General features: G+C 47.4%; 1 protein-coding gene across 5 annotated transcripts in view; it reads right to left on the bottom strand.

Moving 5' to 3' along the window:
• Window positions 1–19,901, bottom strand: part of INPP5E (inositol polyphosphate-5-phosphatase E) — a 303,275-nt gene that overhangs the window by 236,198 nt on the left and 47,176 nt on the right. For all 5 annotated transcript variants that reach the window (XM_085613085.1, XM_085613094.1, XM_085613065.1 and 2 more), the window contains exon 3: window positions 19,059–19,182. In XM_085613085.1, the coding sequence (XP_085469211.1) occupies window positions 19,059–19,182 (124 nt within the window). The remainder of the gene's footprint in view (window positions 1–19,058; window positions 19,183–19,901) is intronic.

The raw sequence follows: 19,901 nt of genomic DNA, 5'->3' as shown, positions 1-19,901 counted from the left end.
CTGCAGCAGTGATGCTCTTTTATATTAATGTGCTAAGTAATAACAGCACTGAGGGAGTTTGCCAACACACAACATTCCTGTGCAAGAGCACGCTGCAGGCGCAAGGGCGTGCTGGAGGTAGTTACTACTGCCAGGAGTAGGCTCACATCACGAACAGTCAGTCACTTAGTATTACAATCCTGAGCCTTGTTAAGTTATTTGAACATACTCTTTTTTAAGACATTTTAGAGTCTCAAAATATCCGGAATCTGCCAATGTTTTTTGTGCATACATCCACCATGTTTTGAGAATTCCGCCAACTGTCTCACAGCTTACAGACAAACATAACCTCCTTCCCCCGCACTAACACTGTACCCTGATGGTGTTGCATAACCCAACACGTATTGAACAAACACAGTAATGCATCGCAACCAAATGGTGTCCTCTGAAGTAGCCCACGTCTTCTACAAATATTTTACTTACTCCACGACTTCTACAAATATTCAGCATAAAACACACAAAAAATCAACTCTTTATGCGGCGAGGAAATATGCGGACACCCTGATCCAACCTTGCCTCATGTGAATATCGAAAGCAAAATCACTGGCGTGACTGCTAACGCGCTCTTGATCAACGAGCGTCTGTGTCCCTAAATCTGAATCATGCTTCCATCTAGAGACAGTCGCGGCTCGTGTCGTGTGGGGGGGGGGTGGGTGGAAGCGGAGAGGGGGGGGTCCAGGTCCGCGCTGCCTCGCCTCGGGTCCGTTACTTCTGGCGCCGCCGCCTACACACTCACTCACTGGAACAGGCGCAGCCCATCAGTGCTGGCATTGCAAGACCCCTCTCAGCCAATCCTGGTGCTGGAGCAGCACCAGGATTGGCTTAGAGCAGGCTTACGCTCCGCCCGCCTACCCATTAGGAGACCGAGGTTTGAGCCTTGGCTCAACCCTCGCTCTCCTAATGGGCATGCGCCAGCCTTCGGAAACACTAGTGCGCATGACTGGGCACGGTGCAAAAATCGCCCTCCGTCCCCACTCATGCGCACTTGTGTGCTGCTGGCTGCCTGTCAGTCAACATGACGCCAGACTGCCCACCCCCTTCAGACTCTGAAGGGGGTGGGCGGTCCAACGTCATACTGACAGTTCTCCCTCAGCGTCTCTGAACTTAAGTAAACTGAGAGTTTACTTAAGTTCAGAGACGCTGCGGAAGCTGCGGGCGCGGGGCAAGGGCGGGGGGGGGCAACGCCCCAACGCCCCCAATGGACGGACCGCCACTGCCATGTTCACAGGACACGATATTGGCTACTCAGTAGCGGCTTCAGATATGACTGGTGATAAGTATATGAGCTGGGACAGGCGATAGGACGAGAAATATGAGCCCATGGGAGGTAAGAATAGTTCACCCGACACGGTGTGTGCACGTAGCTTGACAGGTTTAGGCTTCAGTTTCAATTTCTTCCAGACTAATGCCTTTATATCTGAGTCAATTAAGAAGAGAATCGATTTGTAGGACACTACAGGCAGCATCCCGAAGACTTAATTATAACATGGGGCAATGTCCATTTTAAATGTATTGTAAGATTTGTATCACGCTTACTACCCCTAAGAGTGATGTTGATGCATTTACCTATCTGGATACCACGCTACACCGCGTAGGGTATGTGGTTAGAAAGGTGGTGCCTTTGTTTTGATGCTACTTAGGAAGCGTTTCTGTGCCGTGGATGATGGCTACCGAGGTGCAGTTCTAGTGTTATGGGAAGAAGCACTTTGCAGCGTAATGGATGAAGAAGTGTAAGAGATAAGTGCAGGGTTTATGGGTTTCAGTAAGCTGACAGCTGTATCAGCTCTCTAGGCCCTTTATGGAATTTCTTAAGATCACAATCCATTAAGCTGGTTACTAGTGACAGGGTTGCCCATTTGGAGAGGTTTGTTAATGTTTATGGCCCTGAGCAGGCTTTGGCGGGAGAGGTAGTCAGGAGACCTGTTAGGATAAACTTCATTACAATCATCCATTATATGATTGCCACTGTGAGATATCAAGAAGCAGTCAAAATATGTAGTTAGGTCAATACAAATGAGGCCAAGAATAGTTTTTATTATTTTATTCTCCTTCGATAACGTTCCTTTAAATGTTACAAAAGTATCTTTAAGAGGGTAGCCAGTCGGAGCCCACAGTGGTGGACTAAATCAGAGTCCTCCACTGTGGAGTGATGGGTTGTTTGTTGCTGTGGAAAAGCACATCACTAGGTGACAGGCATTACTTGTAGCAGTTCTGTCTATTGTGAATGTTAACTGGCCTAAGCTGTTAAATTGAATAATTATGCAGCTTGTTTGAACAACAACTGGCTGCATGACCGCTGAGTGCCATATTGTTATTTACTATAAGCAAGGGCCAGAAGGGCGATGTATGAATTTACATTACTCTATTCTACCCAGGTAGACACAGACACTGTGTGTATCTTGCCATAAAAGGACAAATAAAAGCTGTGACAATTCGCTAAAATCTGCCCAGGACATGGCCATCAAAGGATATACTTTGTCTATTTCTATTTCTATTTAGGGAGTTTTGTAAAGCGCTTGGTGACGCACAGCGGCGTGTCCCCGCGCTAAGGAGCGGCTGCTAACTGGAACCTACAGAAGTGGAATACTTTACTGTTCGAATAGTGTAGTTTTGAGCTTGGCTCTAAAGATTAGTTCAGATGGTTCGAGACGCAATATTAAGGGTAATGTGTTCCATCTGACGGCTGCAAGGTACCTAAAGGATCTTCCGCCCATCCGTGCTCTGGACACCTTGGGGACAACAAGGCGTCCCGAGCCAGAAGATCTGAGGGAGCGGGACGGTTCATAAGGTGTCAGCAGTCCTTTCAAAGGGAGAGGAGACCTCCCGTTGATGATCCGATGGCACATGCAGAGTGCTTTGAAATCAACCCTACTTCTGATCGGGAGCCAGTGCAAGGACCGAAGGGCCACCGAGGATGCGGCTCTTCTGGGTAGTCTAAGTACTAGCCTAGCAGCGGCATTCTGTAAGACCTGTAAACGGCTCAGATTCTTCTTCGGAGTCCCTAGATAGAGGAGGTTGCCATAGTCCATCTTTGAGGTGACTAGTGCATGCACAAGGGTTTGACGGGCCTTTACAGGTAAAAACTTCAATGCCTTCCTGAGACTTTTGAGGGTCCCAAAGCATGATCCGACCACCCGGTTGATCTGAGGGCCGAAGGTCAGGTCGGAGTCGAACCAAATGCCCAAGTTCTTTGCTTTCAGGCATGGGATAGGTGTTGAGCCAAGGCATGGAGGCCACCATGCCGACGTCCACGCCGATCGGTCTCCCCCTACGACAAGCACCTCGGTCTTATTTCCGTTAAGCTTAAGGCAGTTTGCGGACATCCAGGCAGCTAGGTCTTGCATACAGGCTCTGAAGATGTCCGCCGAAAGATCGGGTGCGCGCGACAGGGAGATCACCAACTGCGTGTCGTCGGCATAGGAAACCATTCGGAGGCCGTAGCTCTCTACCAAGGAGGCAATCTGGGCTACGTAGAGATTAAAAAGTGTTGGGCTCAGGGACGGCACCCCCTGGTCCAGAGCAATTCGCTCAGAGTAATAGTCACCCTGCCTCACTTGGAAGCCTCGGCCTGCGAGAAATGAATAAATCCATTTCAACGCTGCCCCTCTCACCCCACCTTTGCTCAGACACTGTAGCAAGATGGAATGTGCCACAGTGTCGAACGCCGCGCTAAGGTCTAAAAGGGTGAGAGCCATGGTTTGACCCTCGTCAGCACCCTGCCTGAGAGTTTCGGAGGCCCTAAGAAGGGCAGACTCGGTGGAGTGGCGTGGCCGGAACCCGAATTGAGTCGGATGAAGAAGGTTACTGTCCTCCACATATTTCATTAGCTGCTTATTTACCACCTTCTCTGCTACCTTCGAAAAATATGGCAGGAGAGAGATGGGGCGTAAGTTATCCAGCTTATCGAGGCCAATGTTAGGCTTCTTGCGGAGGGGAAGCACCACAGCCTGTTTCCAGTCCACAGGTAGAGAACTGGATCGAAAGGAGACATCTAGCAAATGCCTGATGTAAGGTTCCAGTGTCTCTATGCTGTCACTCAGCCTTTTTGGGGAAGCAGGATCGCGTGGGGAGCCAGATCTGACGGATCTGCAGATTTTAACGAGATCCTCCGATAGAGGAGTGGTGAAATGAAGTAGCAGATCTGAGTCAGCTTCAGCTCCTGCTAAATCTGCAGGTTCTTCCGCTAAGGGTGGCGTGTCGGGAAAAGCAGAGTAAATCTTGCGCACTTTGTCTCCGAAGTAGTTAGCAATGCGATTGCATGCTGTTACTGAGTGATCTTCATCTCGAGTAACGGTTATTGGGGTGGAAAGGGATTTATATATGCTAAACAATTCCCTAGCCGAGTTTTCCGCCACGTGAATTTTATCTGCATAGTAGGTGGCTTTTTCTCTACGGATTTTATTATGATAGGATCGTCGTTTTGTGAGGTAAGCCTCTTTCATCCGATCATCATAAGCCATTCTCCATTGTCTTTCTGCTCGTTTGCAGTCCCTTTTGGCACAGCGCAGCGCCTCGCTGAACCAGGGAGCAGTTCTTTGTCTGTGGACAGCTTTATTAGACCAACCCAATGGGGCTGTGTGGTCCAGAGCAGCCGTGATACGGTCATTCAGCAATTTATTTGCCGCTGTCACGTCATTTCCTCCTGGGGGCCCTTCCACGGTAAGAGCCTTATTAAACTCTCGCAGAGAGAATCTTGCCCACCTACGTCGAGGGTAGTTAAGAGGGGTGGGAGCGCTAGCTATATGCTTAGACAAGTAAATAGTAAACGGAACGAGAAAATGATCTGTCCAGGGCAAGGGCACTGGGGGAGCGGCTAAAACACCCTCCCAATTGGCGAATATTGGGTCGAGCAGGTGCCCACGGTTGTTTGTTGGCAGCTGACCTTTTAGCTCTAGCTGTAGGGTGTGAAGTTCTTCCCGGAACTCCACTGCTCCTTTGTCTAGTGCGTCTTGCAGGTGTATATTTAAATCTCCCAACAGCAAAAACTTGTCCCTCCTGATCGCTGTTTCTGTGACCCACTCTAGGAGGTTTCTTTTACAACTGGCCATAGGTCCCGGTGGGCGATAAATTATCAGGCCCTTTATAGTCATGCTCCCATCAATTGCTATGGTGAAAACACCCGCTTCGCGTTTTTACCCACTTACTTAGGTCTCTGTTGAGGGAGCGCCCCAATTAGTGTATGCTCTTTTGGCTCCATTTTAGAGAGAAGTCAGCAGAGCAGGCCCTGGTAGAGGACATTTACATTAAAATGACATAGAACTGAGTAAAGGATTTGACTAGGGACATCAGTACAGATGGAGAAGAAAGTTTGTGGCTGTGAAAGAACATCTCATGCATGCAATAGGATCTTAATAAGGCACACTTTGGAGTGGATACCCTGGATCGGAGTCGAAGGGGTGACAGTGGGCACTCTTGTCTCTTTTTATTTAGATGCTACAGGATAAGAAGCCCTTGTAGCTAATCTGCATAGGGGCTAGATGTGTTTTACAAATCTTGAAAAATGTCTCCAGGGAAGCCTTCTTTTATTGGAGATTTTCAAATTGATAATCCTGCAATGGCTTCACTCATTTCTTTAAAAGTAATTTCAGCATTCAGCAAGACCGGTCCTACATCACTGAGAAAGAGGAAGGGTGGAGATTGTTTTAAAATTCTTCCTCTGTATATGGCACTCTATCCTGGTTCGAGGAATAAAGCCGCTCATAAAAGGAGACCAAGGCCTTCAATATATCCTCAGGGTATGTTAGAAGTGCAGCTGTTGTTTCTCAAATCACTGGTGTAGCCACCTGACCTTCTCGTTGGTTCAACTAGAAAGCCAAAATGCTACCTGCCTTTTCCCCCCATACTTATAAAGATTTTGTTTGACCTTCATTAAGGCTTTTTCTGCAGCCAAGGTATAAGGTATGTTCAAAGCACATTCCTCTGCCTCTAGACAGCAACATGAAGTGGGGATACATTTATATTCCATCATCAAAGGGTTTACAGTATTTTCCAGTATGAGCAGTTCTACTGTAGACTTTTTTTTACTACAGCTGAGTCCCACATGTGGAGCCTTCACCAGGTTCCTTTTACCTGTTGCCCAAAGCATCTGTGCAGAGGCATGAGGGTATTCTCTGCTTTGTATGCAAGGACATGTGAATCAAGTCAGCTTTTGACAGGGACTTTTTGTCAAGAAGCGTATCCCCCAGGATTGCCAGATCAGTGCGACATAGCCCAAGTGAAAGCTGCGTACAATAGAGGAGGGGTCTGACAGGCCCGCTGTAATATATTGGTGTGCAATGCCAGACAGAGGAGTGGGATTTGTACTAGGGAATAGTCTGTCAAGAGGAGATAGCTGGGAACGATGGGAGAATAGTAAGTATTGTCCTTGACAGATGGGTGTGCGATGTGCCATTCATCTACCAGGTAATGGTCAGCTAGGACATCTCATAATAATGTTCTGTCTATTGAATTATATTTGTCAGGGGTGGCAGTTCTAACAAGTGCAGGATCTACTGCCAGGTTCTATGTGCCCCCAAATTAGTCAGCGCTTTGCTGAATTCTGCAAGTAGCCTGAGCATGTGGGCAATGGATTTAACTTTAGTGCAGTTGGGGGCATATAGTGATCCCAATACAAGTGTTTGTCCAGTTTCTTTCAGTTTTACAAAAACACAGCTGCCCTCCGGCTCAGCCTACATTTTGAGATTTGTTTGTGGAGAGGAGTCTTTTGGATCAGGCCAGGTACCCTGTATCAGTTAAAGCAATTAGAAGTCATAGTCCCGCCCATACCTCCAGAGTTTATTCTACACCCTCTATCTGCCCTGCCAACCCAGTGTATTTTCAGTTTATCAGCCTTTCTGGGTGACAAATATGCCTCCTGTAGTAAAGCCACATACTTTTTCTTTTATTGTTCAGACAAACTTTTTTTCTTTTAAACATATCAGTCATGGGGGCGTGGCCAAGATGGTGACCATGTGAGACGTGCACCTGAGTCTCTGCGGCGCCATCGACATTTAGCAGTGTATTAGCGGTCCGGAGCCGGTCCTTTCTGGTGGGAGAGGTTCATCCTAGCATCGGTGATCTGTCCCTGCCCTCGGCGCGGAGGCGAGAGGAGTGCGGCCGGGCCCGTGTCACTGCACTTAGGCGCGAGGCCTTTGGCGGAAAGCAGTTTACTACCGCTGGCCCCGACAATCCTGGGAGCCGGTGCACACCTTCCCGAGAGCGGCCCATTGGACATCGAACGGAGCAGTGGGCGAACCTTGCCGCAAAGGCAGGGAGCTAATACCCGGAGAAGCTGCGACTGAGGACTGCGGGCGCCGTTGCAGACCCACGCAGCCGCTCCCGGTAAGACACCCGAGGGCTGGGCTATCAGTGAGCATCGGAACGGCCGCAGCTGAGCGGAGCCCACCGCCTTTACTCCTCCGCGGTAAGCCCAGTGTTTGGTGGCTGTGGACGGGAGGCAGGGAGAGGCCGATTTCCGGCAAGCCCTCACCCGGAGGAGCATCTAAACATAACCCGCACCCAACGGGCATACATGTGAGCACTATCGAAGCGGGGGAGCACGGCGGCTCCAGCGGCGCCGAAAGACAGTGCAGTGCGTCTGGAGTGGGGCACCCAGGAGGGAGAAACGCCACCGCGGAAGGGACCCTGGGAGGCATCAGCTAGCTCCAAGAGAGGAATTGCCCTAGCGCAACACTTGGCTGCCGGGTCCTGGGAGAACTACCCGGAGGATCTAGGGAGGGACCGAGACTGTGGGGCTCTCACATCGTGGCCCTCCGACACCGGGGGGCACATGCTCTGAATGAATCCGGAGCGCAGGAGCGAGGCCCACGTGGGTTGCGAAGAATTATGAAGAAAGAGGGGTAGATACCCCAGTAGCTGATTCCCTGCTGGGCCTACGGAACCCGCACTGGTCTGAAACAAAAAAGGGGCATACTGCCGAATTGACCAATCTGCGGTGGAGGTACACTGAGTTGGCTTCAGCAGGGTGAGAGTGAGAAGTCCCGGCCTGAAATAAGGAATAAAAGAGTGACGAAAGGACTCTTGATGCGCTGCTGGTGGCTGCTCCCTAACCTTGCGCAGTCACTTATCTGCTGGAAGATGAACCTTCCCTAAAGCAACCTCATTGAGAATGTCTGGTAGCGGTCACACTAGGGTTGCCCACAGAGGACAGGAGTAAAGAGACAAGCCGTGCACCACCGTGTACGTTGGTATATGAGACACCCGGCCCAGAGGACATCGCCAAAAGCAGTGTGCGCCACATCGCAAGAAATAAAAGACACTCTTGCATCTATATGGGGCCTCCCCAGACTTCCAACCGCACAGCGTCTGCGAAACAGAGCGTCAATGGCAGCCGCCAGGCCTAAAAAAGACAGGTCTGTAAAAGACATGCTGGTGAAGCAACCACTGGCGAGCACCACTGCAAGCACACCCACAGGGGACGAAGAGCAAAAAGAAGGGGCGGAAACTCCAGACACCCCAGCAACCAAAGCCTTCATGACCACGCTATTTACCTCTCTCTGCTAAGACCTGCTCTCAATGCAATCTCAACTCTCAGCGGACCTGAAGGACGTAAGAAAGGACCTGAGCAACACTGGGGACCGCATTGCCTTTCTGGAGGAACGAGAGACAAGCAGAGATGAGGAACTGGAGATGATGCAGCAGGAAATCCTGCGACTACGTGAGCAACACATTGAATTACAAGCAGCCGCGGAGGATTTAGAAAATCGCTCCCGAATAAACAATATGCGTACAGAGGAGCGTCATCCCGCGCAGAAGGTGAAGATATTAGCGAATACGTTCTCACCCTCTTCAAACAGGTGCAAGGCGACGAGTGCCCCAAAAACATCCAGATTGATAGAAAACACCGCATGGGCCTGCCCAAAGGCAACAAAGCTCCCCCGGAAGACATCCTGGTATGACTGACTGACTTGGTATTTCTAAAGCGCACTACTGCCGAGGCGTCTTGGCGCTGAGATAAAGTGCAGGCTAGTGCAGCGTGACCGGTTAGCATTGAGAGAAAAGCCATGTTTTTATTTGCTTCCTGAAAAGTGGCCTGCTTGGTTGAAGTTGGAGTGGTATAGGAAGTGAATTCCACAATTTAGCTGCTAAGTGTGAAAAACGCTTTCCACCCACCTTACTCTATTTATCTTGGGGCATAACACCAATCCAGTATTTGAAGATCTGAGACAGCGTGATGGTTCGTAGCAAGGGAAGAGGGCTTGTAAGTCATAGGCCCCTCCTCCGTGGATGGCTTTGTGGACTATACACAAGGCCTTAAAATCTACCCGTCGTTTAACTGGAAGCCAGTGTAATTGTTTTACGCTGGCAGATGTGGAATGGTGCCTTGGAAGATTAAGCAATACTCTTACGGCCGGGTTTTGTAGAGATTGGAGTTTGAAGAGCTGGGCTACACCAGCTCATAAATATAGTCCAATCTCGACAGTACTAAGGCTCCGACCACCGTTTTCCTCAGTGAAAAAGGGATTAAGGGTAGGATCTTGCGGAGGACCTTTAAGCTGAAAAAACAGGCCGAAGACACCTGGTTTATCTGTGGGGCAAGAGTGAGGTCTTGGTCTATCAAAACACCCAAGTTTCTGGCTTTGGGTGCCGGCACCGGGCAGATTCCAGCTTCAGGGGGCCACCATAGTTGGCTCCGGACGGATGCTTTTGTACCAAACTCTATGACCTCGGTTTTTCCCGTGTTTAGTTTAAAAAAAATTACTGTTCATCCAGATCATCAAGTCTGTGATGCAGTTTCGAAACCGTTCCGCCGTTGCATCTACACTGTGTGTCACAGACACCACTAACTGTGTGTCGTCTGCGTAGGACACAAGCGAGAAGCCATGGTTCTTTATCAATCTGGCTAAGGGAGCAACATAGATGTTAAACACAGTGGGGGACAATGCCGAGCCCTGAGGGACTCCACCAGAAAGAGTGAACAAATGTGACCTGAGTCCGTTCCAGTGGATTAACTGCTCCCTGTCTGACAGGAATGATGATAGCAGGGTCAGGGCCTTTCTGCTGATGCCGACCTCCTACAGCCTTCGTATCAGTACTTTGTGATTTACTGTATTGAAGGCTGCCGTGAGGTCAAGCAAAATAAGGGCCGCCCACCCACTGATTTACGAACTTCCTCAGTCGACAAGATCAGGGCAGACTCAGTGGAATACCGAGATCTAAAGCCATGTTGAGCAGAGTCTAGTAGGTTATTGTGATCTAGATATGATGTTAATTCTGTATTCATGGCTTTCTCCAAAACCTTGGAAGGCAGATGGAGACAGGAGATGGGGCGATAGTTTTTTTCCTCTAAAGGATCGAGCGTGGGCTTTTTCAATATAGGTCTTATACAAGCCCTTTTCCAATCAGATGGAAAGATCCCGGAACTTGTAATGTGATTTAGCAGCGGCGTCAGAGAGACAGTGATCTCCTCTGCGGCCAGATGAAGAATATGAGGGGGACAGGGATCAAGTGGGGACCCAGATTTAATTTGAAGCAGTAGGTCTTGTACCTTTCCTTTCTCTAAAACAGAGAATTGAGTGAGAATTCCTTGTGGGGCCTTCTCTAGGTTTTCCCCCTGATAGATAGTCCCGTCTACTTCAACTGTATTTGCAAATTCGTTGTAGACGTTCTGAACTTTGCTTTGAAAAAACCCAGCCAGATTGTTCACAAAGTTTTGATCCGGTGCAAATACAGCATTTCTTGGACATCTAGACAGTGCATTGAAAGTATTAAATAGCTCCCTCGAGGTAGTAGAGGCCTCTTGAATTTTTAGAGTGAAATAGGCTGTTTTCACATGTTTTATGGCGGTCTTATCTTCAAGAGCTAGACAGTAGTCCTCCCTATGGCTAGAGCTATAGTCAGTTCTCCAGGTGCGTTCTTTGCGCCTACATTTGATTTTAATCATCTTTAGATCAGTCGAGTACCAGGGAGATGATACCTGCCTCCCTGTAGAGTGCTTAATAGTTTCTGGTGCCAATCTATTAGCTGCCTGACTGAGCCATTTATCAAAATTAATAGCTGCCACACTAGGGTGAGTCAGAGTTGGGGGCTCCTCTTGCAGTGTTTTGATCAATTCGATTTGTTGTACCGACTTCCAAGCACGAGATTTGACAAACATAGGTCTATTCCTGCGACCAAGCTTAGTGTAAGGAAACTTAACATCAAAATGGACTAAAAAATGGTCAGACCAGGATAATGGCAACACAGTCTTTACTACAATATCTTTATTATCAGTAAAGATGGCATCTAAGGTGTGACCAGCTTGATGAGGGGGCTCTGAAACGATCTGCTTCAGCCCAAAACTGGCTAGAGTGTCTATCAGAAATGACATGTCATGGTTGTTGTTAGCCTCTAGGTGAAAATTCAGGTCACCTAATATTGTAACAGAGGCGGAGTCCAGACAGGATTCCAGGTGAGTCTGTAGGGATTTAGTAAAAAAATGTGCGGGAGCCGGAGGGTCTGTAAATGAGTAACCCCGGGAAAAGTTCCAAATTGTTCTCTTTAACACTGAAGGAAATCGCCTCAGCATCCAGAGTTGTCTCAGGCGTGATCCTCACCATATAACAGGATCTGTGAATCAGCGCTATTCCCCCTCCCCCCCCCTTTTGCTCCCACCCTATCGCAGTTAGCAACAAGATAGCCCGCAGAGATCGCCGCATTCCAATCTGGCTCACTAGCTTCATTGGCCCAAGTTTCCGTAAGGAAGACCAAGTCAGGATGTCTTATTTGGATCAAACACTCTAAGTCATGTTTGTGTTTGGACATCGATCTGGTGTTAAGTAGAATGCAGCTTAATACTTTTGGGTTATTGTTAAAGGCAATTTGAGTAGTGGTTGCAAATGGGAACTGGATATTATTCTTCAAGATACCTTTCCTGTCCCTGTATACATGTTTTATACTATAATCTAGGGCCCTTAGTCCACATACATTACACCGTGAGGGACTACCGCTGGCTATGTCCATCTTCCATCCATTAGTAGAGCACTCACCCGTATTTAGGCTAATAAGTTTGCTTCGCGAGTAACGGTGGCAGATAGGTCGGACAGGGGTTCTGGCGCTGGTCGCGCTACGGGCGCAGACAGGCTTGCCTTTGGCGCGCCGCCAGCACGCCCGCTGCGCAGTCTCTGCACCCGGTGAAGGGAAGTGGGCTGTAAAGCTATGAGGCAGCTAAAATGCTGACCTCAGTTCAGGTCCGCTCTGACAGACGGGCACCGAGTAGCAAAATGCAGAGGGCGGTAAATTTTAAAAAGTTTTACAAAACACAGAGTTCAAATAACACAATTCAATTAAAATTCAACAAACAGACCAGCGCTCGCTAAACACGCAGCCTGCATGCACTTTGTCATACACTATATCGGAAGCGCGGTCTCTGCATCCGGTGTTTTTTGCCAGTGAAGGGAAATGGGCTGTAAAGCAATGAGGAAGCTAGAATGCTGACCTCAGTTCAGGTCTGCTCTGACAGACGGACACCGAATAGCAAAATGCAGAGGACGGTACATTTTAAAAAAGTTTTACAAAACACAGAGTTCAAATAACACAATTCAATTAAATGTACACGATTTCCAGATTAAAGAGAATATTATTCTAAGTCAGGAAGGCCCATCCGATGCAGTTTAGGGGGCACACGCTGACATTCTTCCAGGACCTCTCTCTAACCACACCCTTCAAAAGGAAGGAATTTCGTGACATCACAACACATCTGAGGGAGAAAGGGATCCAATACTCATGGGGCCACCCCTTTCGCAACGTCTTCCGCTACGCAAGTAGACTTTGGCAGATTAAATCCCTCAAGGAAGCACAAGAGGTCTTGGGACTTCCAGCAGAGACACTACAGGACGGGAAACGGAGACATGAGAAGAATCCGAAACTTAAAGACTCTCGCTGCCAGCGGGTCGGGGGGCCCTCATCTAGCCACAGATCTGACCTTGAAACAATAGCTAATGAAAGAAAAGCAGTAATCAGCGCACTGACCAACTCTCCGGAGCGTCCAGTCTCCCCCGGAGGTGACAGCTTTGGGCACCGGACTCCACATAAGCAGATGGCCTCGGAGGGCTTGCACTCGTCCTACTGCCCCCCCTCCCAAGAGTTGACCAGACGACTGGATTGCCTACCACCGTGAGAGGGGCAGAAGACAGCCGGTGCTTCCCTCTAGTCCCCTCTCACTTTGACAAACTGATGTCAACAACTGAGATAAGAATGTTTGTTTATTATTTCTGGGAGGGAATCTTTTGGAACTAGTTATTGAATTGTTTTTGTTTCAATGTTTATGCTTTCTCTCCTCCGCTCCACCGTTGGACAGTGAACTCTACGGGGCGGGGCAAGTGCACCCACAAAGCTACTAGGTCTGGCGGGACACATTGTTCAAGCAAGGTAAGGCATTCCCCCCTCTGGTGTACATCCATGGTACTTAAATATAGTAATGTAAGCCTCAATATGCGAGGCCTTAATCACCCGGTGAAGCGCTCAGCGATCATGTCTCTCCTGGAGAATTCTCAGGGGGACATTTGGTTTTTACCACCTATTGCAGCGGGATGTCCACCGCTTGCCATTCTGGCGCTTTCCCTTGCAGCTGTAGTCCTCCAACGCATCAAAGAAAACGATGGGGTAGCACTCCTTTTTAGCGCGAGATTCAGTGGTAAACTAATCTCTACAAGAGCAGAAATCAAGGGGTGGCTACTAGCGGTCAGACTCCGGTGAGAAACCTCGCAACTCACGCTGGCTCACAAATACACCCCGAACACACACCAGAAGCAGTTCATAAATAAAGCCCTTGTAGAGACGATGGCGTTCGCTGAAACAGCTATTTTGGTGGATGGAGACCTCAATCTAGTCATGGACGCAAACCTAGACCGCTCAGGGAAACGCTGGGGTCAGTCAGGGACCTACTCAGTGGAAGGCAAGCGATGGCTCCTGACCATGGCTTTACAGATATCTGGCGTAGTCACCACCCTGACACACAAGACTACACATACTATTCGGAAGCGCATAAGATGTACGCGCAAATAGATCACTTCCTAGCTTCGGCATCGCTAGCTTCAAATCTCTCTGACCCCACTATAGAACCTCGCTCTCTCTCCGACCATGCCATGATCACAGTTTCATTACAACGGTGCACGCATTCTCCGCACCCTACACGCTGGCATCTAAGGGACAGCCTCTTACAATCCAAAAGAAGAGCAGACACGGGGGCGACGTCCTTGGCTACTATATAGGAAGCCCTAAAGTCAGTGGTTAGGGGAGAATGCATTGCGATCTCGGCGGGCAAAAACAAAGTTTGCCGGGAGAAAAGGCAGACATTAGAGCAGGAAGTAAGGGAGCTGGAACCGACACATAAGCGTTTGGTCCGCCTAGGATATGGAGGGAATTAGAGAAGAAAAGAGTATCACTCCTGAGGCTTCGTCACAAATTCTTCTTAAGCAGCGACAAATGCAGGAAAATGTCGGCACAAAGGCTTAGAGCAAAGACGCAGGCCATAAAATCTACTTCTGAAGACTTAGTGCATATTGACCATGAAACAGCAGATGTGATTCACAATTTTTAACAGACCCTATACTCGGAAGAGGATGCCACTCAGGCTTACACCTGTACATACCTGAAAGACATACCTGTCACCAGACTGCCGGCAAATACAGCAGAGCAGCTAGACCAACCAATTCGCATCGAGGCGGTGATCACGGCCATCGCACACCTCCAAGTGCACAAAGCCCGGGGTCCTGACGGGTTCACGGTGCAATTTTACAGGCTGTTCTGCCCAGAATTGGCGCCAATACTGACGCAGGTATTTAATTCCTTCCTGGAGACGGGCTCACTAACTGACTCGATGCTGGAAGCTTCGATGTCAGTTATACTCAAACCAATGAAAGACCCGACTGACTGTGGCTCGTACCGTCCCATTTCTTTGCTGAATTTAGACACAAAAGGTTTTTGCCAGAATACTAGTGGCTCGGTTGCATCCGCTGATGACGGGTCTGATAGACCCTGGCCAATCGGGCTGTATTCCCACCCGGCAAGGGGGCGACAACACGGCGAGACTCCTGCACCATATGGACTTCATATATAGATCCCACAAGGAGGCGGTGTTTCTCTCCGTTGACGCCAAAAAGGTGTTTGATCGAGTGAAATGGTCTTACCTCTTTGACACGCTCCGACATTTTGGATTTGGGGAGGGTTTCATTAAATGGGTAAGCAGTATATATCGTGTACTGAGAGCCTTTGTCAATGGTGAGTCCTTGCATTGGTTCCCCATTGCGCGTGGCACCTGACAAGGGTGCCCCCTGTCCCCACTCATCTTTGCGCTATATATGGAGCCGTTCACGCAAAAATTAACAATCCCCAGATTAATGGTATTAAGTTTGGAGCAGACACCTACACCATCAGCCTATATGCAGACAACGTGATTCTTTCACTGACGAACCTGCGGGCATCTCTCCCGGCCCTGTTAACAGAGCTAGATCGATTCGGGGAAGTTTCAGGATTCAAAGTGAATCTAGGTAAATCTCAGATCTTAAACCTATCTGTGAACCCTGAACAGAAAAGCCAATTAGAAGGAACGCTCCCAGTGCCATGGGCAGAGCAATCCATAACGTACCTGCGCATATCGTTACCCCCCAGCATAACTACGACTTTGACTTTGAATTATATGGCCTTCGTGGCACAGACGACGCAGGCTCTGAGCAGCTGGGGCCGATTGGGACCGGCCTGGTTTGGAAGGGTGGCGGCAGTAAAAATGACCTTACCACACATCCTCTATTTTTTCCAAACCTTCCTTTCTCTCCCCCCCCCCCCCACCCCCCTCCCCCCGAAAATAGTCTGTTCTTTGCAGGTGGCCATCAACAAAGTTGTTTGGAGAGGAAGTAAGGCCCCATTGCCCTCACTCAGATGAATCGTCCCAGGCGGCGGGGACGGGTGGGTCTCCCCCTGATACACAGATACTTGCAGGCAGCACACCTCCATTATATACTGGAATGGAACTGTCTTTGTCAGAAAAGTCTTGGTCCTTTATGGACCAGACGGTCGCGGGGGTCAACATATGGAGGGAGGTCTGGCTCCCATGCAAATATAGGGCATGGGGTCTGTACACCTCGCCAGTAACATCGCACATAATGAAAACATGGTATAGGGTGGCATGCTCCAGGGGCCGGACGTCTTTCCCCTCCCCAATGACCCCAATAACAGGGAACCCTGATTTTCCTCCGGGGTGCAATTCAGCAGTATTCGATAGATGGCGAGAACAGGGCTGCATGCGCATAGGGTCCCTATTCGATCCAGACGGTTTGATCCCCTTTGACCAACTGAAGCAAGATTACAATCTCCACCATTCGGATAAGTTCCACTACCTTCAGCTGCGTCACGGGTCTCACATACCAAGCGACGACAGCCCGAAATTTAACAGTCTTTGAGAAATGGCTGGTGCACAGGCAAGATGACAAACATCTTATATCTGAACTATATGTGATGCTATCCCAAACCACAGGAGGGGGCTGCACTAAGGGACAGACGAGGCGGGTGTTCACGGAGAAGGAGTGGGAGGAAATGTACTTCAGAGGGGGCCACACAGCGCACAACACAGCAGGGGCTGAATATACATATCAAGTGTTATCTTACTGGTACTTTACCCCTGTGCGCATACACCCCTGGGACAAGAACCACTCAGAGAAATGCTGGAGGGGATGCGGCCAGACAGGCTCTCTAGTCCATTTGCTATGGCACAGCCCCAAGTTAGAGCGCTTCTGGGATGCAGTCCAAGACGGTATGGATAAGGCTGTCAGCACTGTCATCCCGCGCTCTCCGGCATATCTCTTAATAAACAGATCGGTTCCATAAGCATACCAGTCATAACATTCACATATGGATACAAAGCACTTAGTAGAGGAAGACCTTTGGGTCAGCCTACCCAGCTGTGGCACTGTGGGACAACTATTCCTTAGGATGCGTCCATTAGGCTAAATCTGCTCTATATTGGTGGGGTACAATCTAATGCAAATGTTCTGCTGTCAACTATGAGAGGATGTAGTGGTGCAGGGAGGTCATAATGACTCTAATCACAGGAGATGAGTAGTGATCTGTGTTTCTGGAATACAAGGTGCTACGTGATTTGTAGTGTCCAGACAACAGAATAAGAATGCTTAGGTTCAGTGAACATGAGTAACAAACATTGGAAAGCTTTTAACTGCGAGTGAAACCCCTTCTCAAGTCCAACAGGAGAACCACAGGGTCTAATCAGATTATGGTCAACTGGGGTTCCTCTGGGAATCTCTTATGAAGAGTAAGGCATTACATGGGCTATGATGTGTGCTGTGCACAACATATAGGTGTGTGTATTGATGTTTACTACCGAAAACCCAGCCAAAGGTAGGGGAGACCCTATATGGAAGGGGAAGGGTATGTGTGAATTATATGTTTACACGGTCTGAAACAGCGAGTTGCAGGAGAGGGGGTGTACCTGCCATGGAAAGACGTAGGGAATAAGATCGGGAGGCATTTAAATGATGCAAGTGTCAAGACAATGGGCAGTGGTACAAAGGCTTATTATATATAAACAACAAAATAAATGACCTTACATCAAGATCCATCTCGGACTCTTTTTAAACAGTATATGGAACCGATAATAAATTATTTCACTTCTCAAGCACACAAATACTTCAAATCATCACTATGCAGATGATAAGCAGTCACACCAAAAAGTTCTCTACACAAGAAATACTTGTTCTGGGGAAGATTCTAGAAGTCTTGGACACCTAGAAATAAACCACCTGAAGACTTATTCATCTCCCACCAAAGGGCTTGATCAACATGCAGTCTTGTCTGATTTCCTTCAATGCATGCAACTGCCTTGTCTTTAACCATGTACAGTTTTCCACTGCCTGTGCTCTACAGAAATACCATATAAATACATATCAGGAATTCACAAAATCACTCAACTTCACAACAAAGAAATCAAAGCCCCCTCATACACATTAACACCATAAGAAAGAGCGTGCAGTGCCAATGAAAATTACTTCACATAGCCAAACGCTTTATACTGGACCTGGACTTTAAAATATGGCATTATCTCTAAACAAGACACAGGCTCCTCTATGGGAATGGCTTTTAACAGACATACCTTAGTTGCATCTGGCACCTCAGAATGAGGGTAGATTGGTCGCAAGGGTGAAACACTATGATGAATCAAACACAGACCTCATGACTCTCAGTTGGGTGCCTACTGAAGCTTGAAGAATATTTAAAATGGGATGCATCATGCACAAGGCCATGCACCTTGGTATCCCTTCAATACCTGGTCAAACATTAGCCACCTCAGTAAGTAGCCACCCTCTATGAAGTTCTGAATCTACGCTCCTGGTTAATGAAACAAAGAACCACTTCACAAATTTGTAACTCTTGAGATATAAAAAAAACGAAACCTCTACTGTTCTAAAGTTACCTCCAATAGTGACCTTGTTCCTGGCAATACTTCTGTCAGACTTTCTCCTCTCATGGATATTGTACATTTGTTACTTCTGTCTTGGAAATTGGTTGTGTATGGTACACCACCTGCTGATCTAAAAATGATATTCCCTGATATAAAATCAATTGATGGTCAACTAAAATTGCTATTTTTTCCAATGTAAACTACTCTGAAATGTCCAATACAAACCTGAAATTTAAATCCCCACATAAAACTATAAATATTGCAGTACACGGTCAACCAGAACGATCTCCTCTAAGTTTAAATGGGCAACAAATATTACTTTCAACAGGTCATTACTAATATGTGTGCACTTCTAAAGCATTTCACCCAGCTCCCACCAAATGTTACAGGGCCTGCACAATCAAGAGCTTAAGCAGCAGGCTTGATCACTCTATGTGATTTAAATACTTGCTAATTTTAAAGAAAATGTTCTGATATACAAGTTCAAAAAGCATAAATTCAGACATTTTAAATTAAAAGAATGACATTTTCAAAGGGGTTTGGGAATTTACTACCTTCTCTGAAAAACAGTGTATTTTGGTTCAGTACACAAATACGGCTAATAAAATCAGAAAGGTACCATTCACATCACCTTGTTGCCCTGCATATTCCAGGTGCCTATAAAAATTCCAATTCTCCGATGTGGAAAGCATCTGTCCAATTCATCAGCCCCTAGTAATGCACCATTGGCCAAAAGACTGCCTTCTAAATAGCTTCTGGAATAAAGAAGGGAGAAAACAATATGGTTAATAAATAGGATTACATATTGATGTATACGTTTTAAAAGCTAGGTAATATACAATTGTGTGAGCCTTTCTGAGCTTTAGTATTCCAAGAGTACTCTTGCTAAGGCTTACAAATAACTATTCAATATTTACCATTTCTTAAGAGTCAATTCCAAAATTCGGGTAAATATAAAAGATGCCGATTAGTTTATGGAGATCAATTTTAAAATATATAATTGACTGCATGGAGAAACAAGTGAGGGTAGGGTGTGTGCTTTCCTGAGGCATAGAAGAACTTAAGTAGTTTATTCAAGCGGCTTGCACACAATCCCACAATTGAATGGAAGCTTTTACAAACAGGAGCCCAATTAGAGATCATCATAAATTCACCATCTCCTGCCACAAAAATAACAGTATACAGTACCAAGAATTGGCAAGTGTTAACTAAACAAGGGAATAAATGTCGATCAGATACCTCATCCTGAACTGTCTGAAATAGACAAAACTAAGATCAGTTTACATCGCACCACACTCCAAAGAGTAGCATTACTGTGTTATTTCTTACTATCAGCTCTTTTTCGAAGACCTAGTTAACCAGATCAAAAAGGCCTTATTTATATCCATATTCACTGAAAAAACCATAGGTTTCACACACGTTATAGTTAGGAATTATCATTTACAAAACCTTGCAAATTCACTTAAAAAACCAT

The sequence above is a fragment of the Triturus cristatus genome, chromosome 1_2 (assembly GCF_964204655.1).
Source record: "Triturus cristatus chromosome 1_2, aTriCri1.1, whole genome shotgun sequence".
Lineage (NCBI taxonomy): Eukaryota > Metazoa > Chordata > Amphibia > Caudata > Salamandridae > Triturus > Triturus cristatus.
The sequence above is the reverse complement of the archived record's forward strand: the minus strand, read 5'-3'. Positions and strand labels throughout refer to the sequence as shown.